The following is a 21,785-nucleotide window of genomic DNA, read 5'->3' as shown; positions in this document are numbered from 1 at the left end:
ATAGACAACCCAAAAATGCAACACCACAAATACAGAGAAGTGATCAAAACATTTATAGTGCTTTATCCACCAAACTGCTCATTGAATTGTTCATGACAAACTTTCCAAAGACTGCCACTCTCTGCCAGGTTTTTTTGAAAGTCCAGCTTATGCCTTATCTTGTTATCTACTTTTCAGCCACTCTTGGTTAGCCAAAATGCCATTACTTCTCCTCTTGGGGCGAGATTTATTACGTGCTACAGGATCGAGGAAATGACAAAAGCAAGCAGAAACCAACAATTTGATGTTCACTGCTCTGTGTTGGTGAGATATGGGACTACTTCTGACAGCAGTGCTGAAAAAAACGAGTTCCTCTAAAGAAAGTATTATCCAGGAGCCATTTAATTCACAGAAGAGAATAAAAGTATTTTACAGAATGTTAGGGTATGGCTATACTGAAGAAAAGGGTGCTCAATGAAAGATAGGAACTCATATATATATTTACAAGTTATATGCATTACTTCGGAAGACCTAGGGCAGTAGTTTAATAAGTAAAATGTGGAGACATTAACTAGAATGGCCTCTTAGTAATCACTGCTGAACATGAAGTGGGAGTTCAAGCACAACTCATGATTCTTATACTACGGCCAGATGGGGACTGGAAGTAAGAACATTATATTCTTACCTATGAAGGAGGATAGTGTAAACAACACAGCTCTCAGACATTCCCTTGAGCTCAGAGACATTTCAGACTAAAGCTATTAACTTCTGTACCATCATTCAGCATTACGAAACTAAAGAATTAGGTTTTGCCAAAGTACAGGTTTTAAATATGGGAAAATAGTAATTCAGAAGGAATAGGTAGCCTAAAACCACTTTTCAGAGTATCCCAAACTGCCAATCACCCCCCAAGCATTGCTGAACACTCGGTTAGCAGAGGAACTCGCTGGAAGCTAAAAAAGCTGAGGGAAAACCTATACCCAACACTGTTTCGCTGCCTTCAGCACCACAACATAAACAGCTGAAATCAAGTTTACCTTTCTTGAAGTGTAGATGTCGAAAAATGGTTTGTTTCGAACACTGAATGGTTCCTGTGCTTTGTCGATAAGACCATTCTTCATCTTTTCATGTCGTGGAAATATAATCTCTTTCTCTATACATGCAAGTCGAACATTAAAATCACAGTCTCCAACAGGCTGTCCCTGCCAAGTTACAAAGATCAGTATTAAAAGCAAACACTTACCAAGTTATTTGAACAGTCTAAGTTTTCCTTACACAGTATTTAGAATCATACAGATACATAAACATATTATCAAATCACTACATGTTTTTGCCAAATACTTGGTTTTCAAGCATTTGTCTCAGGCTGTAAGAGGTTTAATCAAATCAAAGTTCATAGAAAGATAAAAACCTGTCATACATATTCAAGCATATATGAGTAAAATACATAAATACTTTAAAGTTAAGCAAATAGCTTTGGATATAGCAGCTACACACTTTTCCACACAGTTTTCCTCTGAAGTCAGTTAGCTCATTTTGTTCATAATGCTTTTAATAACAATACAACAGTGTGATTTACACAGTTAAGCAAACTCATTGCTTTAAATGTACTATATTGATGCCTTGAAAGAAGCATTCGTTATGTAAATGTTAGCTTTTCTGTCATAGAAAAGAGAAAAATATAGCTGCAGTTGGAAAATGTGCCAATAAACAGTGGCTGCAAAAACCTGCAAGGTAAGTGATGGCCTGGTCACAAAAAGATAGTAAAAGCCCTTCTCTAAGTCTCAGTAGTTTACTCTGACCTTTCAAGACCTGAAATAAAACAGCAGCTTTACATTGCTCTTTATACATTTGGTGCATTGTACCAGATCAGTATAAGCTTTCAAAATGCACATTTGTCAGATTAATAATTGCTTGTAACGGAGTTTATTATACTTTGAGCATTAGATAGTAAGGAGAACACACTGTGGATATCACTAAGAAAAAATAAGCAACTGGCAACTTATAAATTCTAAAGTTAGTTTCAATCAGACGTGCCACCTTTGTAGCAATAAGGCACAAAACTCACAGATTTGCATTGTTACAAGCACGATACAGCACTGCAATTTATTTACAGGAGATCATCCCTCATTTTGCCACCCCATTCAAACACACACACACACACACAAAAAAATAAAATTTCAAAAACCATCCCTTTCATGGCCCACAGAGAATAAACTCGCAGAGCTTTGGCTTCAAAACCAGAATTTTTCAAAAGCTGAAAGCAATGAGCACAGGAAACCAACAAGACATGGGACTCTAATCATCAATGGCAGCAGTACAGATGAGCAGGAGAATCAGCAACCAGCTATTTCCTATACTAAGCACAGCTAGAAAAGAAATGAAAAGAGAACCTAAGAGAAAAAAAGCCCCTCTCTGAAGTGCATCAAAGAGAATCCGAACTGGGCCATCTGAAAGAATGCAAAGGAAATAAATGGCAAAATGACATCCTGATGACATATACAAAGGTAAGAGAGAGAATGAGTAGTATCTGAACAGCTGTCTTAATTAGGAGAAAAACAGAATGCCAATTTTAGACCAACATGAGTTTAATCAAGTTCTTTCCAAACTCATCCTGGCTTTCACCAGAATCTTCTGTATTTCATGCTTCCAAAGGGGCATTAGATTTCTCTTACATTTCTTTCCTAGCATTAGATCCTTACTAGATCTCTATCAAAAGTCCTCAGTTGTTCATTGCAATAACTAAGAACTATGCATTACTCCCACGTCATTCACAACCACTTTCTTACAGCACTCTGCTTCAATCTTTATGAGCAGAGGCAACACAGCCACTATCACCTGGGGGGAAGCACATTCTGCACAAAGCCCGTGACAACATGGGTGACATGTCTCCTCATCTCAGGTCATTGAGCCACGCTTGTGAAGAAGAAGAAAGCTTATTTGCCTGTTAACTTTGCTTTCACTGTTGCTTTCCTTTCATACATGGAGGTGCTATTAGTAAAAAGCCATTCAAATGAATGGAAAATTAGAGTATGGGAAAATCCAAGAGGCAGGAGAGTGGCTCATTATTCATTCATTGCAGAACACGGCTGCATGTTCTACAGATTTTTATGGGCTGCTCACAAAATTCTGGAGAATCGTTCTTTCTTTCTTTCCTCCCCCATGTACAGCATACTCGAGAACTAATCTATACAGTTATTGAGCTTGTCCTGGTTTGTATATCTAATTAAAACACAGAAAACACATCTTGACCTCTGTAACAACTGACTGAAGAACTGATTGAAGAATTCTTTCCTGGGAATTATTATTTCAAAGAACACCACAAACTGTTCTCTAGGTAAGTTTAAGCAAGATCTAGTGCACATGCTCTCTTCCCTACAGTAGCTTTTCCACTCAGCCACATTTTATGACTAGGTCTGAAAGAGCAAATGAACTACCATTTCAAATATCTGAGCTTCCAATAAGCAGTAAAGTTATTTAAAGAGTTTCTTTACAATGATTCATTCAGAAATGCTTTCACATTTTGACTTAAATTTATTTCAATCTCTTAATAGTTAAATTAAAAGCTAAGATGACTTCATATGCACCATAAACCAGCTGAAACACTTTCTTTTCCTTTAAATAATCCTTTCACTTCTCACATCTACTTGGAACTAATTATTTCCTGCAGCTCTGCCAATCATGTATTTTTATTTCAAAGCTTGTTAAGCAGAAGAGTCTATTACCACTAGGTTCTGTCATATAAAGGTCAGAGCTAGGCTGACATAAGATTATATGAGATGGGAAAACACCGATAATGCTGCCGAGCAACTTCTTCATCAGCCAAGTAAACTAAGAAGTTAAGGAATATTTCATTCCCCCCCAAAACACCGGGCATTAGCAATAACAGAATTAACATAACATTGAATTTAAATCAAGGACACACTGAATAAAAGCAATATTGGAAGAGGAGGGCTTTTTCTTTGTTATCAGACACTTGCCATAATTACAAAAAATGTTGCTAATATACAATGTATTTATCGCAGACATATCCAAAACCTTCAAGTGGTAAAATCCTAGCTTTTAGCAAATAAGCAGGAGGGCAACATAGGCTGCAATAAATAATTCACAGACCTTAACAAAACCAGGAAGAGAGTATTTAGTATACAAAGCACACATTCAAAAATTGTCCAAAAAACAAGACATTGATGCATGTATAATCTAAACCCAGGCAGCAAATACTAGTATGTTTTTAGGCAACATAGATGTTTTATTAATTTAAGCATTCAGATGTTTGAGATTTTATTTCAGTATGTAAGTTTTTACTTGTGTGAGAAGCATGAGGTTTGCCACTGCCTAACAGCGTAGTTACTGGAGTGCATTAGATGATAATTCCTGTTCTAGACATTTTTAACCTAAAATAAGTTTGTTAGCAAAGGGTAAAACAAAATTAACAAGTAGCATGTGTTTCCTGTCTATGCTAGAAAGTTACACTTCCCCCTCATAGTAATTAAAATGTATCCTGAAGCAAAATATCATTAAGACAAACCTCAAGAGAGGAGTCATCTGTTGAAGCAACACCTCTTCCTTGAACAGCTGAATTCCCTTCACCTGTTGAAACTTTGTGCATTGCACTAAGAGGTCACAGCATGAAGTGGGCTTGCAATAGATGTGACACTTTAAAATACTGTTTTGATTTTAAACACAATCCTCCACACATCCTCAAAACATAAAATGAGATTTCTACAGAGCTTTGAAATCCACCCAGGACTGAACATTTCTAAATTTAAACTTACAATATTTCAAATTAAATTCCCAACAGAACCCATACACAGTAAGTCACAGAAGAACCTAGTGTACCACAAAAGAAATACACGTTTAAAAATACTAAAAAACAGGGTCTGCAGCTCATTTAATATCTATTGTCTTGGGGAGGGGGGGACATGAGAATTTATTTGCTGAAAGGAGCTAAAAAACAAACAAACAAACAAAAAAAAAAACAAAAAAGGCAGGGGGAAATTACAGTCCCAATAACATTCCTCCAGATGGGTGCCAAGAGACTGAATGTGGTCAAGTGACAGGCTATTCCTCTGCTGTAGCTCCTGCCCTCTGCCCCATCCACAGAGACCTCCGTGTTGAAGTCACAACCTCACACCGATACGGCTACAAGGGCTGGTGAGTAACTCAAATCCCAGGTCATTAAATACAGGAAGACGGCAGGAATTGTTGAGGCAGGCGTAAGAGGATAACAGGATTTCTGGTGCACACACTGCCTCAGTCCCCTCTCCCTCCGCAAGGAGAAAGGTACCCCTGAGGAGGTACCATCACTTTCCAGGTTTAAGTCTCCCTTCGCCTGCCTCTAAAGTTGACCTTGTGGCTACAGCTCAGTAAATTTGGTGAGCCTCACGTGGGAAGTCCTTTACCTAGATGAATGCAGTACAGATTGCAAAATGGGGTATGCAGGTGCTAAATCCCATTAAAGTACTTTCTCTTAGAATTTGATATTTATCCAGCTTTTTTCCAATGCAGCTATTGTAAAAAGAAAAATAATGCCTGAGCCTGTGTACACAGCTGATAACTAGCTTGGGCCAGGATAAACTGAGAATATTTATTCTCTTTCTCCATGAGATATGGTTTGAAGCCTACCTGCCAGCAAAGCACGCTCCATTTGCTTCCCCAAAGCAGTAACTTAGACATGAATAATTCAGCATATACACGCATATACGTTCCACACACGTCTTCACTTATTGAGCCGTAGCAGAACATATGTCACAACTGTCTTAGCTTTAATGATTTTGAGAGAAGAATAATGAATAAGCTCAGGCTGATATTCTACCCTGTGTTTAACATTATTATTGACAATTCAAGGCACCCACAGCTGACATCTGCATTTCCAATGAAAGCCCATTATCAGTTCTCCCATCTTCTGAAGACCATGCAGTCTAATATTTTGCATTTTATATTAATGGTCTGGCACATATTTCTTCCAACCGTGGTTTTATAGATGCTGCTATTTTTTTGATACACATAGCTTTTATAACAATCTGAAGGTGCTATTTCATTCTCCAAATAAGATTATCACTATATTGAAACACCTAAAAGGTTTTTTTCATCTCCAATGAAGTTTTCTTTTTAAAACAGGATTAAAAGTATTTTAGAATTTTTTCGTAGAATTATGACTCTAAAGTTTTTCATTTCTAAAAGGCAAAAGGCAAGACAACCATTATAATCTGAAAATACATTTTAAAACATTTTTTCTAACTTTTATCACTCAAATATCCAAAACAGATATGCTAATGGCAAGGAATTTAGCAGTTTCAAAACGGTTTCTAAAATTTATCTTGGCATCAGTGAGGTACAGCATGTGAAATACTGTTTCAATTGTAACAATTCAACCAATGTACTGCAGGAACATAATTACTATTTATACGTTGTCAGGTTATGCAATGGAATATCGCTTTGGTTTACCACAGAACAGAAATGGTTTGGGGAATCAGACCTACTAAAAAGATGCTTAAGACATGTATTAAATTATTTGTATTTCCTTTAAAAAAAAAATCACTGAAAATAAATTCAAATATGTTTGAATCAATGAAGGAAAGAAGTTTGCAGCCCATGCATAAACATCAAGACCTAACAGAACATACAACTATAGCTCCACACTTTTTTTTTTATTAGCAAACATAACTTGAACAAAACAGCAGGACTGTCAAAACTGTGACTAAACAGATAAGATCAAAACCGAAAAAGTAGGTTGTGCTACAAACATTGCTCCCCTCCTCACTTTTCTCTTCCTTGGATTGCTCAAAAAGAATACAAATTCAAGTTAAAAACCATAAAACCTTATAACTACAAAAGACATGAGAAGTACACTTCACCAGGGTAGAAGGGTAAAGGTAACACATATAACACAGAATATTTACAATCAGCTGAAGTCACTGAATTATGATTCTCACCATTGATGTTTGTATTGGGTTTGCATGATAAGGTTTTGGTAGCGGGGGGGCTACAAGGGTGGCTTCTGTGAGAAGCTGCTAGAAGCTTCCCCCATGTCCAGTAGAGCCAGTGCCAGCCAGCTCCAAGATGGACCTGCTGCTGGCCAAGGCTGAGCCCATCAGTGAGGGTGGTAGCACCTCTGGGATAACATATTTAAGAAGCAGGGGGGGAACAACCCGGCACAAACTACAGCTGGAGTGAGGACTGAGAATATGTGAGAGACACAACTCTGCAGACACCCATGTCAGTGAAGAAGGAGGGGGAGGAGGTGCTCCAGGTGCCGGAGCAGAGATTCCCCTGCAGCCCCTGGTGCAGCCCATGGTGAGGCAGCTGTGCCCCTGCAGCCCAGGGAGGTCCATGGGGGAGCAGATATCCACCTGCAGCCCGGGGAGGGCCCCACGCCGGAGCAGGTGCATGCACCTGAAGCAGGCTGTGACCCTGTGGGAAGCCCACACTGGAGCAGGCTCCTGGCAGGACCTGTGGACCCGTGGAGAGAGAGAGGAGCCCAGGCTGGAGCAGGTTTGCTGGCAGGACTTGTGACCCCGTGGGGGACCCACGCTGAAGGGCTGCACCCCATGGAGGGGACCCACACTGGAGCAGTTCGTGAAGAACTGCAGCCTGTGGGAAGGACCCACGTTGGAGAAGTTCATGGAGGACTGTCTGCCGTGGGAGGGACCCCACGCTGGAGCAGGGGAAGAGTGTGAGGAGTGTTTCCCCTGAGGGGGAAGGAGCGGCAGAGACAAGGTGTGATGAACTGACCACAACCCCCATTCCCCGTCCCCCTGTGACGCTTGGAGGGAGGAGGCAGAGAAAATCAGGAGCGAAGCAGAGCCTGGGAAGAAGGGAGGGGTGGGGGGAAGGTGTTTTAAGATTTGGGTTTATTTCTCATTACCTAACTCTGATTTGACTGGTAGTAAATTAAATTTATTTCCCCAAGTCGAGTCTGATTTGCCCGTGACGGTAATTGCTGAGTGACCTCCCCCTGTCCTTATCTCGACCCACGAGCTTTTCATTATATTTTCTCTGCCCTGTCCAGTTGAGAAGGGGAGTGACAGAGCACCTTTGGTGGGCACCTGGCGTCCAGCCAGGGTCAACCCACCACAACGTTGTGCAATAAAGAGGCAGACTTATGGAAACGGGCATCTACCATGGATGAACAACTAAGCCCTCTCTTTTGAAAACAAAGCTCCAGTTACACACTGAAAGCTTAGTAGCTGCTATTTTGGGAGCACAGACAATTCAGTCCAATTCATTGTTTGATTGCATGTAGAGTGGCTTCATTTAGGCTCTTGATAATCCTTATAAATCCATCTGAGCCTTCAAAAACAGAACTCAATAAGGGGATTTTACTGGGATGTAAATGATTAAAACCAAAAGGAATTATGTTCTCTAGACTGGCTGCCTCCCCGCAAGTAATCTGAGGAGTAGATGAACTTCCTATTTCTAGTTACAGAAGTAAACGTCATAATTCTAATAACTCATAACTATAAAACAGATTCACCATCATCATCACTGGATATTTACACACAAAAAGATTGCACGTGGTTCTCCCAGGGAAATATAAATTTAAATAATTTATTTTGCACTGAATTTCAGCTATCTGCAAATTCAAATATTGAACATAGGGCTTTACTGATTCTTTTTTTTCCCCAATTATTTTTCCTAGTGCTGTTATTGCACGTAGTATGGAGGCATCCTTACCTTAAGCGCAACAGATACTAGATGGTTCAGTCAATATTTTCTCTTTCTGCTTCTACTCTCCCCACACTCTCTTCCTTTCTACCAGCCATTCACAGTGACTCTTCATAAGAATAGCTATTGCTGAGTTTTTACAGGGCTGTCTTTATGATGAAGATTTATCACTCCAGTAAGCATAAAGTCTCCTAAGAACTGGGGGGGAGGGGGAAAGTAGTAACAGTCAGCACTGATTGACAAATGCTATCTTAGAAAAGGAACCACCCACCTTTCCTAAACCATGATAGAACTAAAAATTAAGTATCTGCTTGTAATAGATGTTATACTCCTGAAGATTTGTAAAAGATCTGTAACTTCAGTACGCAATCTGTCTTTAAGATATCTAGTTCATTGTGTGCATGGTTAGCTTATGAGTAAGAAATACTGATTAATTACTATTATACTCACTTCAAAAGTGGTATTTTTCTTCATATTTCTTTTAAACAAGATAAATATTCTAAAAACGATGAAAATATGGCCTTCACATTCTCTCCTAGACCATAACAGTCACTGAAGTTATTCAAACATATCAGCCATGGAAAAGAAAATATTAGAGGTCCTGCTTTCACCTTCATAAAACCTATCCTAAATTATATCGTTATTTTAGATCTGGTACATCCTTCTTATTGACTTTATTTTTTTTTTCTTTAGTTCTTTTCCCCTAGAAACAGGAAAAGATGGGAAGGCAAGAGACAGGGAGAAAGCTGAAAATATGAAATATTATGCTAGATTAACTGTAGAAAAGGAGGAATTTAAGTTAGGGAAATAAGATGTGACAACATTTGAACACACTCGCACTGCTTCCACATGATATCCCCCCCAAACATCCTCTATTTTGCCTATAGGTTTTCCTCTTTTGAAATATACTGGACAAAAAAAGCCCTGTGTTAGACTTCATTCCCAGTACAAAACCTGCCCCACTGTAGTTTTTCACACTTTCCATGTCAGTTGTGATCACTGCCAAATTCTTGAGAGATCTGAATATTTGCCTGAGACAGAAGTTCAGTTTAAGTCCATTTGGTAGTTCCTATGGGAATGACTTATAAACTGCAAGCTGAGTGAGACAGTTTTTCTATTTAATCGTATGTTACAGTTCCTAGCACAAGAAGATGACTAAAAAATACTGGAAATAAGAAGTGAAGGTTTTTAATGCTAAAAAAGTGAGAGGCAGGAAACTGTTTAGTAAAAACACTGAGAAAAGCTCTTTAAAAAGACCTTCTAAAAACAAAAAAAAATTGTTTGTGGACTTTATTCTCTAAATTGTATAAGGTTTGAAATATTTCAGAGTTGTTTTCATTTACAACGCACCTTAAACTTTCAGGTCTCACTTTGTATTTTTTGTAGTAAGTTTAATGGTTTGCTGAAAAAGTGTCACGTCAGAGTAAACATGCAAGAGTAAAACCTACAGAACCCAAACACCTGAAAAATACAAAGGATTTAGTATCATGGCAACTTCTAAAGCTGCTCTTGGAGAACTACCTGTCCCCATATCTCTCTCCCAGGAGCAATACTTTGTGCCTCCTCCCCTGACAATTATACTAGTGATAATCTGCCATTCAAAAAGGTTCTCATGAGACACACTTCATGTTAAGGTATCGAAACACTTACCTTTGGGGAATAAAACAAGACATGACAAAATTTAATACACACCCTTTGCTTTTATATAATATTCCATTAAGCATTCTTTGTTTTTGCAAATGTGGAAAACAAACCACCTTCACTGTGATCCACAGTGCACCCTGCGTCGGGAAAAGGAGGATCTAACTCAGAGATGGCAAGGGAAAGGAAGAAATCAGATGTATTTTTCACACAATCTAACCAGCAAGCAAAACAGTCAAACTTCAAACTAATTACAATGCTAAAGAATGCTCCTCAGTAATAAGCAGCTTATTAGATAAAAAATATAAAATTAAGAACATGAAAACACCAAAGATATCCTGGTCAGCATGTACTAGTTATCACTCTTCGGCAATAATTTACTTTTCATAGGCATCATAGGAGAAGAGAGCTTTAAAAAGAGAGATGCATAAATGCATAAAAATGCTACTTTGCAGTTGCACATGCACTTCACTCAACCACAAGAAGCAACAGGGAAGAAAACACAAATTTTCCGTTTGGAAGTTTACAGAAGAGGTAAGGAAATTTGCAAATTTTGCTGCTCAGACATACAAGTCAGGTTTTCAATGGCGAATAAAAGATGATCAACAGGGAAGGGGAATAAGGCAGGAAAGACTTTGAAAAAGACAACTAACTCAGACACATTTCTGTCGATCCATCTCCACAGACCCAAAAGCTTCTGCCGCATCACTCCCCTACTGCCTTGATTCCCTATCTTATAAGCCCTCCTAGTCCACCATTTGTTGCCCTCCCTATTCTGTAATGATACTCTATTCATATAGCCTAAAGAATACCAAAACAACTTACCTGGCCATTAGTCCCTGCTCTCAGTAAATTGCATTATAAAAATGGGAGGAGGAAGCAGTGGCGCTAGCACCTGTGTAACCTCACAAATTCAAGCAAGGGATTTAGAAATAGAGGAGAGGCTCTGGAATTAAGGTGTCGGAGCAGTGTAGCTACAAGCAATCTTCATGCATCTCTCCCCGTGTGACACAAGAAAGCAAAGCAAGACACAATTGAGTAGATGCTCTGTATTTCATTTACCTGACACCTCTGAGCCATGCTAGAATGAAGTGATATATACAGATTTTGAGAACATAACACACAGTAAAAGCACTGTTACAAACATTTGGACACTTGTTAGGTATGTCTCCACAGGAAATAATAGAAAGGGGGCAAGAGTAAATGGCATCCTCATTTTCCAGGGTACTAGTAGTAAGAAAAGCATTTTAAATCTGTATTTTGAAGTGGTAACATTTGAGAAATAACCTCAGAATTAAAAGTAAGAGCAGAAGGGTCACTAGCAGCCAGGTGCATTTGTAAACAGAAAAGATGCAATTAAACGCTTGCGTCTCTGTATTGTGCCCTCAAAATTTTCACAGTACATTTTTAAGATGAGGTTAATAGGCTAATAAATGATACAGCATATACTGTGAGCTTTACATCACTTTAAAATAAGCTTTGTAACAGAAAAGTCAGACATGGTAATATTTTACAGCGATTTAAAACAAAAATTTTTCATGCATGAATTCAATGAGCACATTGGCTGTGGGCAGGATTTATGACCAGCATATGTGTTTACCATGACAAATATTATCTAATAGCTACAGCACTCTTATACATAATAAGAACCAAAGAAATCTTGATCTTGACTTAATTTAATGCACAGAGAATTAGGAAATTTAATCAAAATTCTACCTCCTTTCTACACATTAAAATAATTATTCTTTTTCAAGCATTCAATCTATTCTTACCATTGCAATCTGGTCTCATGAAAACTTGGCTAGAGTTTAAAAATTTAGAGGCCAGGGTTAGAAAGGAAGAGGAAAGGTACTACTGATTTTCAGTGTCTTTGCTAAGAATACATTAATTAGATCCTACATTATGCCAGTGATAGTTTTCATTAGTTAACTAAAGAAAAAAATAGTTGCTTAAGTTTAGTGTCTATACATCTATACACAGCTATTGAATATGATCTAAGAAAAAGCCTCTCAAAACAAGGTTTCTCAGGGAGAGCTCTCTCAAAGATAACAGAAGAATGAAGACACATTCTTTTGTGGATTGTTTCTGATGAATAGCGATTTGGATTTACTTGTATTCACTTCTGGGACTGTTAATTATTCTATCGTCAGCTTCCTCTGTTGCACTAGAATTACCCACCAAATTTGAACCTTTTATTCACTATTCAGGTGAAAGAGGTAATGCCATACAGTTGTTATAATAATGAACTCAACTACATACAGACACAAATCAGGAGGCTGAAAAGTAACAGGCATTGCAGGGATTTAGCTCTGTACTCATTAAGACTAAACACCGTAAGGAATCAGCCTTTTATGTTCAGAGGAACATGAAAAAATCCAGCTTTCATGTGTGCAGAGCACACGCACAGTGACATAAATGCGGACAAAGAAAATCCTGAATTAAAATTTTAACAGCCAAATAAATACATGCATTTTTAAGAAATAATTTGTCATTTTTCAACAAGAAAAAGATTCTTCTTAGAAAAAAAATCTCCATTTAGGTTGTAAGAAAAGATAAACTGTGTTACAATTGATTTCTACTTCTAGAAACATTGCACATGACAAACATGACTTGACATGGATAAGGACATCTTTCCTATATTGGTGCCATCTTCTCCACAGACAAGCAGAAGTGGCATACTAGTTTTGATGCTTCTTGGATCTTCCCTTACTCTCCATAAGAGAATTCTTTGGTATGTTATGGTGTACTACTGTTTTTTATTCCACCTTATTTCCTCTCTCCTCTTCAATGTAAGGAGCCTTCTTGCCCTCTGTCCTAAGCCCCTAAAGGCATATTAATGGCAGAATACCTGTTTCACAAAACAGCACTTCCTGAACTGCGCCCATGGTCCCTGCGCCATGTTAAACTTTAAACTATTCTTGAGAATTGCTCAAGAGCACTGTAGCCAGCCAGGGTCAAAACTGTGCCAGGGACCATTTTAACTACTTGAAAAGATGATAGAGTTTTAGCATCAGGACCCTGTTCCTTGCACAGTCTTATTTCTTAAGTGTATGCAGCCTCTCAGGAAGGGCTTTGAGCAATGATTTTATGTACTCCAAGTTGCTCTTTATAGAAAGAACCAAGCAAAGCAGAAAAGAAAAAGTAGGGATTGCTCTGGGTTTCCTCAAAGAGCTGAGGTCAAAAGGTGGGCTTATTTCACTAGCATATAGCTTGCTTTCTATGAACTTGATTTTAGCATGTGAGGTGAAAGCAGTGACAGAGTAATGTTGTATTTTGAGTTGCTATTAATAATAATGAACATCATGATTCAGACTAAAGAGGATGACAACAAAAAAAATCTTTTTTAATCTCCTGAAGAATCATTTGGTTTTCCTGACATAAGCATCTTGTAACACAATGGGATGCGTTACCACAAGCTTCTAGAAACTAGATGTCACAGAAACAGTCATTAAAAAGAAATTAAGTCAAAGGGTTCCATCAGCATCCCTGAAGACTGACTTTTGCAGCAGCTATAGGTGACAAGCATCAGAATTCAACACAAAATTTATCATGGAAAGAGACAGCCAAGATAGTGGAAAGATGGATATAATCTACGAACTCCAGTACAGGTCTCTCCCAATCACTGAAACCCAATTTTTGTTTTTCCTTCTTCCTAAGACTTTTCCTATGTAGACATCTTTTGCTGTGATCTAAAACTGAATTCCATGATTTTTCTCTATACATGTTAACAGCTTTCACTGTACTATTTACAGTCATCCTGAGGGGCACAAGTTGACATAAATCTTACTATAAATATACGGTGCATTCTGAAAAGCTATATATTACCTTATTTTAGTACTAACGTCTGTATTTTTGTGTTAATGCTGGTCATCCTAACACACATTCTCAGCACTATTAGTGGTGCACACAAGTCTTTGGGACTTAACGTGGAATTTGTGGATGTGGTATTTCAGAAGCAATCTTCTGACAAAGCCAGAAAACTTTGTGGCACTTAGCCAGTACGGGATGGTGTGCAAGCAAAACCAGTTGAGCATTTGAGAATAAGGTCAGCTGAAAATATCTCTAGTTCACTAGACCTGACTTAAACATGAGGCTTGCCTGAGCAAAGGTGTTCATCAACTGGGTTTGCATCCACATTTCCCCAGCTGCAGTGTCACATCTCTAGCAGCAGAGTATGCTCAGTCAGTGTGGAGGATGAGATGGGGGACATGCTGGAAATCTTGTAACTCACATGACAGACAGTGAATACAGTAACTCCACCATTCACCTTCAGAAAACACAACTATTTTCAAGATCAAAAGGAACAATGTCAAATTCCAGAGCACCGCATATAGCTGTCTGTTGGGTTGTTTTGGGGTTTGTTTTGGGGTTTTTTTTTGGGGGGGGGGGTGGGGGGGGTGTTTCAGGGGGAGGATGTTTTGCTTCATTTTTAAATAGGACTGATGCTTTGTGTAATTATTTGATTTGAAGCTCTGCTAGGAAAATTTACACAAATCTAACTGACACAACTTAAAAAGGAACTTACCATTTCTTGCCAATTACAAGTTTTCAATACATTTACCTCTCTTGGTGATAAAATTCTGCTGATCGTTTCTTGCCAAGCCAAACATCCTCGGGTGCCCAGTTTTGTAATTAAGCTTCTAAAATTAACCTAAAAACCACTGTGCTTTTAAATCTTTGTAGTAGGACCACTGCTAATGACTTCTTGCAGCGGAAACCCTGCTTGAACTCATACTGATAACATTATCTTAATTTGTCCTTGACATTAAAATATTATGTAGTAACTAACTCCTCTCCCTCATTCCCAGTGCATTTTAAAAAACAAACAAACAAAACCAAACAAGCTTTAAATCATTCACAGCCCTGCTCAAAAGCAGTCTTTCCCAAACCTTAACAATCCTCTGGAACCCTCTGATCATTTTTCCTGTTTGCCAAGTGGGATTTTTCATGTTAAGGCTGGACACTTTGCTACAAATGAGGCTTTCCTCCACTTCCACCCCAAAAAATATTTCACCAAAATAATTATGACTTTCCAAAAGTGTTCTTTTGCTAGGACAGTATATGCATATCCCAAACTGAGGGAAGAAAGAGTCTGTACGCTTCTACCTTACATTCATTTTTCAAAGGGAGAGTGACAGCAGTGAATGGCAGGTTAGACACAAAGTGAGAGTAGAGACAAAGAAAGACAGGAAGGTAAATAAACATGAGGGTGGAGGAACAAGGAAGAAAATGTAAAGGAAAAAAAAGAACCCAGGTGTGGTTTTAGAAGATCATATTTTTCCGAAGTCTACAAAGAATTTCTGCTTACTGAAAAGTTCTAATCATAGGACAGATCCAGGAAACTAACACCTACTTTTCAGAAAAGGTTAAAGAATAGATCATCAACTTGCAGAATTAAAATGAGTTAACAAAAAGCTTCTATTCCTAATCTAACGTGTATTCCCCACAAACTATTACTTTTAAAAGCAGCTGTCCTAAGTCACAGTGTGACTACACTTCCAAGAATACCAAAGTCATTTCTGGTTACTAGTACCATGCCTATATTTGCAATTTTCACTTAACACCGAGTGGCCTACTCAAGCTGAGTAGCATCTTACTGAAGTCTGGAAGAGTCAATGGTAGTTTAAGAAGTCCAAAATGCACTATGGTTTAGTAACACCGTTTGTCCTGTTAGGAGCACTGAAACCATACTTTTGTTTTTCCAGAAGCATTAACAGATACTAGAGTGTTTTTCCATGGGCTACTTAGTCACAGGTCTGGTGACTAAATTTAACACATTATTGTGGTTTAACTACAGTAGGCAATTAAGTACCACACAGCCGCTCACTCCCTCCCACACAGTGGGATGGGGGAGAGAATCAGAACAGTAGAAGTGCGAAAACTCGTGGGTTGAGATAAAGACAGTTTAATAGGTAAAGCAAAAGCCATGCACACAAGCAAAGCAAAACAAGGAATTCATTCACTACTTCCCATCGGCAGGCAGGTGTTTAAGCCATTTCCAGGAAAGCAGGGCTCCATCATGCATAATGGTTACTTAGGAAGACAAATGCCATTGCTCTGAATGTCCACCCCTTTGTCCTCCTTCCCCCAGCTTTATATACTGAGCATGATGTCATATGGTATGGAATATCCCTTTGGTCAGTTGGGGTCAGCTGTCCCGGCTGTGTCCCCTCCCAACTTCTTGTGCACCCTCAGCCTGCTTGCTGGTGGGGTGGGGTGAGAGGCAATAAAATGCCTTGACTCTGTGTAAGCACTGCTCAGCAATTACTAAAACATCCCTGTGTTGCCAACACTGTTTTCAGTACAAATCCAAAACATAGCCCAATACTAGCTACTGTGAAGAAAATTAACTCTATCCCAGCCAAAACCAGTACACACTTTCTGTTTCCACAAAATTATTTTAAATATTGTTTTTAAAAAAGGTATATATGGCTAAATTGATCCTTCCCGAAGGACATTTTTCTTTCTTACACATGACAGAGAAATCACTAGAAAATTTATGTGATAGTAAGGGCTAACAAGTGGAACACATTGTCAAGGTTAGTTCTTCAAATAAGCTCCAGTAGGAGACCCTGCCCTGACTAACTCCAAGTTCCACATATATCATGACTTTTGGGGGGAAAATATAAGAAAAAAAAAAAGAAACCTCTAAAAGATAACATACAAAAGCCCTTTGGTGACGCTCAAACCTTTACCATATTTCAAAGTTGCTTTAAAGAAAAAAGTTTCTCACTTTCTGTACTGTTTAACAGCTCTTTCTTGTGACCACAAAGACTTTATTCCCAGCTGTCAACGAAGGCTTCCCCCTTTCCACAACTTCCACAATATATTTCTTTAATACATATTTGTATAAATAGACAGTATAAACAGGAGAGCCTGCTGTTGAGGACTTAACAGAGGACCAGCTGCTTGGTTTCAAAGAGAAATTTGAGAAAGAGGTGATGAAGCAGCCTAACGAGGACCACTGTGATGCTCTGGTAACAAATATACCACTTAAAGGCTAACTCTCAATTTCACTGCCTAAATAGTTCAAACATGCTCTAGAAATGCGAAATTGTCCAACAATGTTTAGTGGACTGTTTCAAACCACCATCTTTTCTTGAGCAGGTAGAAATAAATCAACATGTATTATATGGCTGCTTTCAGTCTTAATTCTGATGCATTGCTTGTTATCGAGTTACAAAATACCCAAACATTTTTGATGTTTAAATTTACTCTGAAGCTCTTACTTATACAAATAAGATTAAAATAGAAATAAAAAAATTCAATAACTAATAATAAAAGCAATAAAACTGAAAGTACTTACATTAAACTTAATAATGTCATATATCAAGTACCGAGGGACAACCTGTCCATTAACTTTGTCGATGATCATTTCCTTAAAAGAAAAGAGATGACATTTACATTTATTTCATGATTATAGAAGAATGTAAACGCATTTACACTTAGTGCACATAGGTGTAATCTAACACTGGCCACATCTTTATTATCAGAAAGATTTTACAATAGGTCAAGATTATAAAAATATTATCATGGTCTTAAATGTCTCTCATGAAGCATTCAGCATGAAGCGAGGAAGCTGTACTAAGGCTCCACATTCTGATCTGCAACATTTATATGTTAGTTTACCCACAGCTTTCAAAATCACTACCTTTCTTGAGGGAATAACGAGGTTTTAGGAACGTAAGAATTGCAATCCTAAGTCAACCAAGCACTTTTGGAAATCTCACCTACAGTAAGAAGTACAACAGCAAGGAAGTAAAGAACAAGCATTAACATCCATTTTCTATGCTCAGGTTGGATCTTTTCACATTAACAGTGTCCTAGGCAGCAGTGACAACTGCAATTTGCTTGGATGTTGCATTGTGACTAAACAGTAGGGTTCCTTCAAATGGAAATATCACAGATACTATCTGTATCGCATGAAATTACTTAACGCTCAATGTATACTGGTAAACCACCCTGAAAATATGTCAGCTACAAGAAAGACTATTAACGATCAACATCCAAACACAAAAATGTTTCCTGAACATAATGGTACATACAAAAATATATACATCTCACATGCTGGTGCTTACACCTGTAATTCAGGCTTCCTATGATATGAATTAGGCACAGTTTATTAGTTTGATAAATAACAAATATTTAGTTCCATAGAAATCAGTCATAATTGAAAATGGTAACAATCAACCAACTGGTAGATCTTTTTCAGAGACAACTTCAAAATATTCACTTCTTTAAATGCAATCAATCTTCTCCCTGCCCACCCTCGCCCCACCCAATTCTTGGCTAATAAGTTAGTTGTATCAGCTAAGGATTTTTTGCTGCCAATATCAAATTAAAATTCCAAATTCACACATACGAGATAAAACAATTGGAAAAGGTGAAAATATTTCACTATAGCATGATGAAAACAAAATTGTGAGCTCAAGAATCATTCCAAAAGAGAACCTTACATCAACTCAAATTAATTTTGTTTAGTTTGTTTCTTCCTAGGTCAGTACCATTTTTATGTTTTACAACCTTTTAACTTCTTTTAGAATCCGTAACTTTTACACAGTAAACTCAAACACGACTCTCAAGGTAAGACTGATTTTCAGTCTGTAAACATATCAAGCTTCTTAAATTGTACCTAGTATTTAATCACATTTAGCTTTGAAAAATAAGCAAGTAGTTGTAAAAACATAGATTTGTTTTAAAGCAAACACAAAGCTTGAAGCATTTAAAAGTAAACTAAAAGACATGAACCTGTTGTTCTCAAAAACCACTGGGAACTTTAAGTTGCCTACTTAGTATTTTGGAATCTCATCTTCTGTGAACACAATACTGAGATGAGATTGGGCTTTCACAGCCAAATGCAGCATTCACAGGTGTTGTGAATGACTACCTGAGGTGACCTTACACATCTTTCCACATCATTTTAAAAAATTTAAAAATAAAAAAAAATAATTCAATGAGTGAAAAATATTCCTTTGTAACATTACAATACCTTATTCTTAACTCTAAAAATCATTTATTCACAGGTACTGTCAAATAACATTTGCAAAAAGTCTACATAGAAGGGATGTAACAAAATGCCATTCTGTTACTTTCCAGTATTTAGGTAAGGCACCAGTGAGCTATCAAAGGAACGGCAGATGCAGCACTGCAATGCCTTCTTTGACAATAAATTTTATAACTAACTGCAAGAACAGATGGAGTAGGTACAACCTAAGAGAGAAAGAAGGCATGATGGTCAACCTTGGAAGAGTTGGAAGATATAATGGGGGGGGACCCACCAGGAATTCCTGGTAGTAATCAAATGAAACAAATAACAAAGTAAAACTGAAACCAAAAAAAAATACTACCATATTTCTTTAAAGTTTCGATCTCATTAGCAAGTGAAACAAATTTTTAAAATACATTTAATTGAACAGTTATTTAAGGTTTAAGGACCCATTTCCTCAGCATGAATATTCAGAGCCTCAGCTTTGATGCAAAACCCTGAAAACATTTCAATGTCTGGTATTGCAAGATTTTATGCCTGATTTTCAAAATCTGAATCTCTGGATAATTCAGTTTAAGAAGAATTACAAAGTACAGACAAGACAACCAAGAATGATTATTAAACCTTCTCTGGAATGTTCAGTTTTAACACAAAATTAATGTTATAAAGAAACTTTTTCTCTACTTCAGACATGTATAAGCCTTTTTGACTCTATTACTTGTCAAACTAGTCTCTTTCCTCACATCCTCACTTTTCTTCCTCCCCTGCTTCTTGTTCTCTTTTCACATCCTGACTGATATCCCAGCTACCAGAGCAAATAAACAATAGCACAATATGCCTTAGAAGTAGAGATGACAAATTCCTGCACTACTCATCTCCATCATGACAACATTCACTGCTCAATTAGTTATACCAATACAACTGTCATAAGGCAAAAACTGTAAAGCAATCATAAGAACGATTCAGATTAGAAATACTCTAACACATCATTATTTAACAGTCTCATTTCAGAATCTTCCTTGAAATTATGAGAATTGAAAAATAATTCAGGGAATTGACCTCAAAGACAAGTTCAGAGACTGCAGGGAAAATGCAGTATTTGAGAAACTGATCACATTCAAACTCACTCATTCTGATCTAACTAATAACCTGACACTGTAAGGCTATATTTAAGCCAATTTTTAGATAACGAAAAACTTAAACACAAAACCACTCACATGACATGATAATAGAACACAAAAGTATCCATAAGACTCAACTGCATCCATGCATTTCCTTTTATAGACCCCATGTAGATTTACAGCCACTACTGCACATTTCAAAATTACCACTGCTAGTAAGTATGATCTTTACCACTTGTCCATTAGCTGCTAGTTTAGGTATTAGTGTAACCTGTGAACTTGCAGAACAAAGTCCAATGGCCAGTGTAATGTGGCAAAATTGTGCTGGTGTTAATCTCCTTTTCTTAATATTCTGGTGCTGCAGAGGATAGTCTTCTAGCATATTAGAAACAGCAACTGAGCTAAGAGCTTTTAGCCGGACAAATACCAGAAGAACAATGCTGGACTGACAGCTCATGGACTTTTTCTTTTTTCCTGAAATCACATATCTGGCAAGCAACTTGGACTTAAAATAATCCAAAATTTAATCACAAAGCAAAGGATCTCATTTTACCAGCCACTTGCAGAATGTACTTTTTGTTGACACAGAGTATGGAATCAGATCTAATCACACATCTGTTTATTGTTCCTTTTCCTCCTGTGCCTTGCCTTTCCTTTGTCTGTTTACCTTTAACACAATTCTAGCCACTGCTGTATTTCAGGAATGAAAAGAGCTTTTTTTTTTTAAAAAAAAAAAAAAAAAAAAAATTGTATTTTGCACAAAGTACCAGCCTTTGCAAACACAAAAAGTTATAAGTTATGTCATTTCTGAGAGAGGTTACAAATAAGTGAGGTCTGTACTGATACAAAACCATAAATCAATCTCAACTTCGCTCTCAACTTTCAGAATCCTTGGCCCTCCGAAGTCTTCAAGAGTGAACAATATTTTATATATAAATAAAATATATACAAAATTGTATTAAAATTGTAAAAAGTATTTCAAGCCTAAGAATGCCTCTGCATTTTCTACTCAACTAAGCAGAATGCCAAGAAAGTTCCTGAAAATAACTAATTAGTCTTCTTGCATGACAGCCAAAACACTTGAACAAAAATCTATGCATTCCCTCAGATAGCAGTATGGATGCAAAACACTTGGCTTCTAAAGGAATACTTCATATTATACTAGTCACCTGTAGGTAATATTCAAATTAGCTTTAATGAGCTTTGCAGAAAACTGTCTTCCATGCTGGGAGAACAATCACAGCTGAAGAGCTGGAGATGAGCACAGAGTACTACAGGAGATCTCTCATCACCCAAAACGTAACTGATCATAGTAAAAACCATTTGCAAGTAACTTCAGCCTGAAGTGAACCGTAAACGCATTTGAAATTCTCAAACACAACCACATGAAA

The 21,785-nt window shown here is 37.6% G+C and overlaps 1 protein-coding gene across 2 annotated transcripts in view; it reads right to left on the bottom strand.

Moving 5' to 3' along the window:
* Window positions 1-21,785, bottom strand: part of RNGTT (RNA guanylyltransferase and 5'-phosphatase) — a 196,152-nt gene that overhangs the window by 120,524 nt on the left and 53,843 nt on the right. For both annotated transcript variants that reach the window (XM_075707673.1, XM_075707674.1), the window contains exons 10-11: window positions 17,594-17,665; window positions 1,017-1,181 (exon numbers count right to left, since the gene is read on the bottom strand). In XM_075707673.1, coding sequence (XP_075563788.1) covers window positions 1,017-1,181; window positions 17,594-17,665 — 237 coding nt within the window. The remainder of the gene's footprint in view (window positions 1-1,016; window positions 1,182-17,593; window positions 17,666-21,785) is intronic.

Source organism: Pelecanus crispus, chromosome 3, assembly GCF_030463565.1.
Source record: "Pelecanus crispus isolate bPelCri1 chromosome 3, bPelCri1.pri, whole genome shotgun sequence".
Lineage (NCBI taxonomy): Eukaryota > Metazoa > Chordata > Aves > Pelecaniformes > Pelecanidae > Pelecanus > Pelecanus crispus.
Note: the sequence above shows the minus strand (reverse complement) of the source record. Positions and strands in the feature narration are given on the sequence as shown.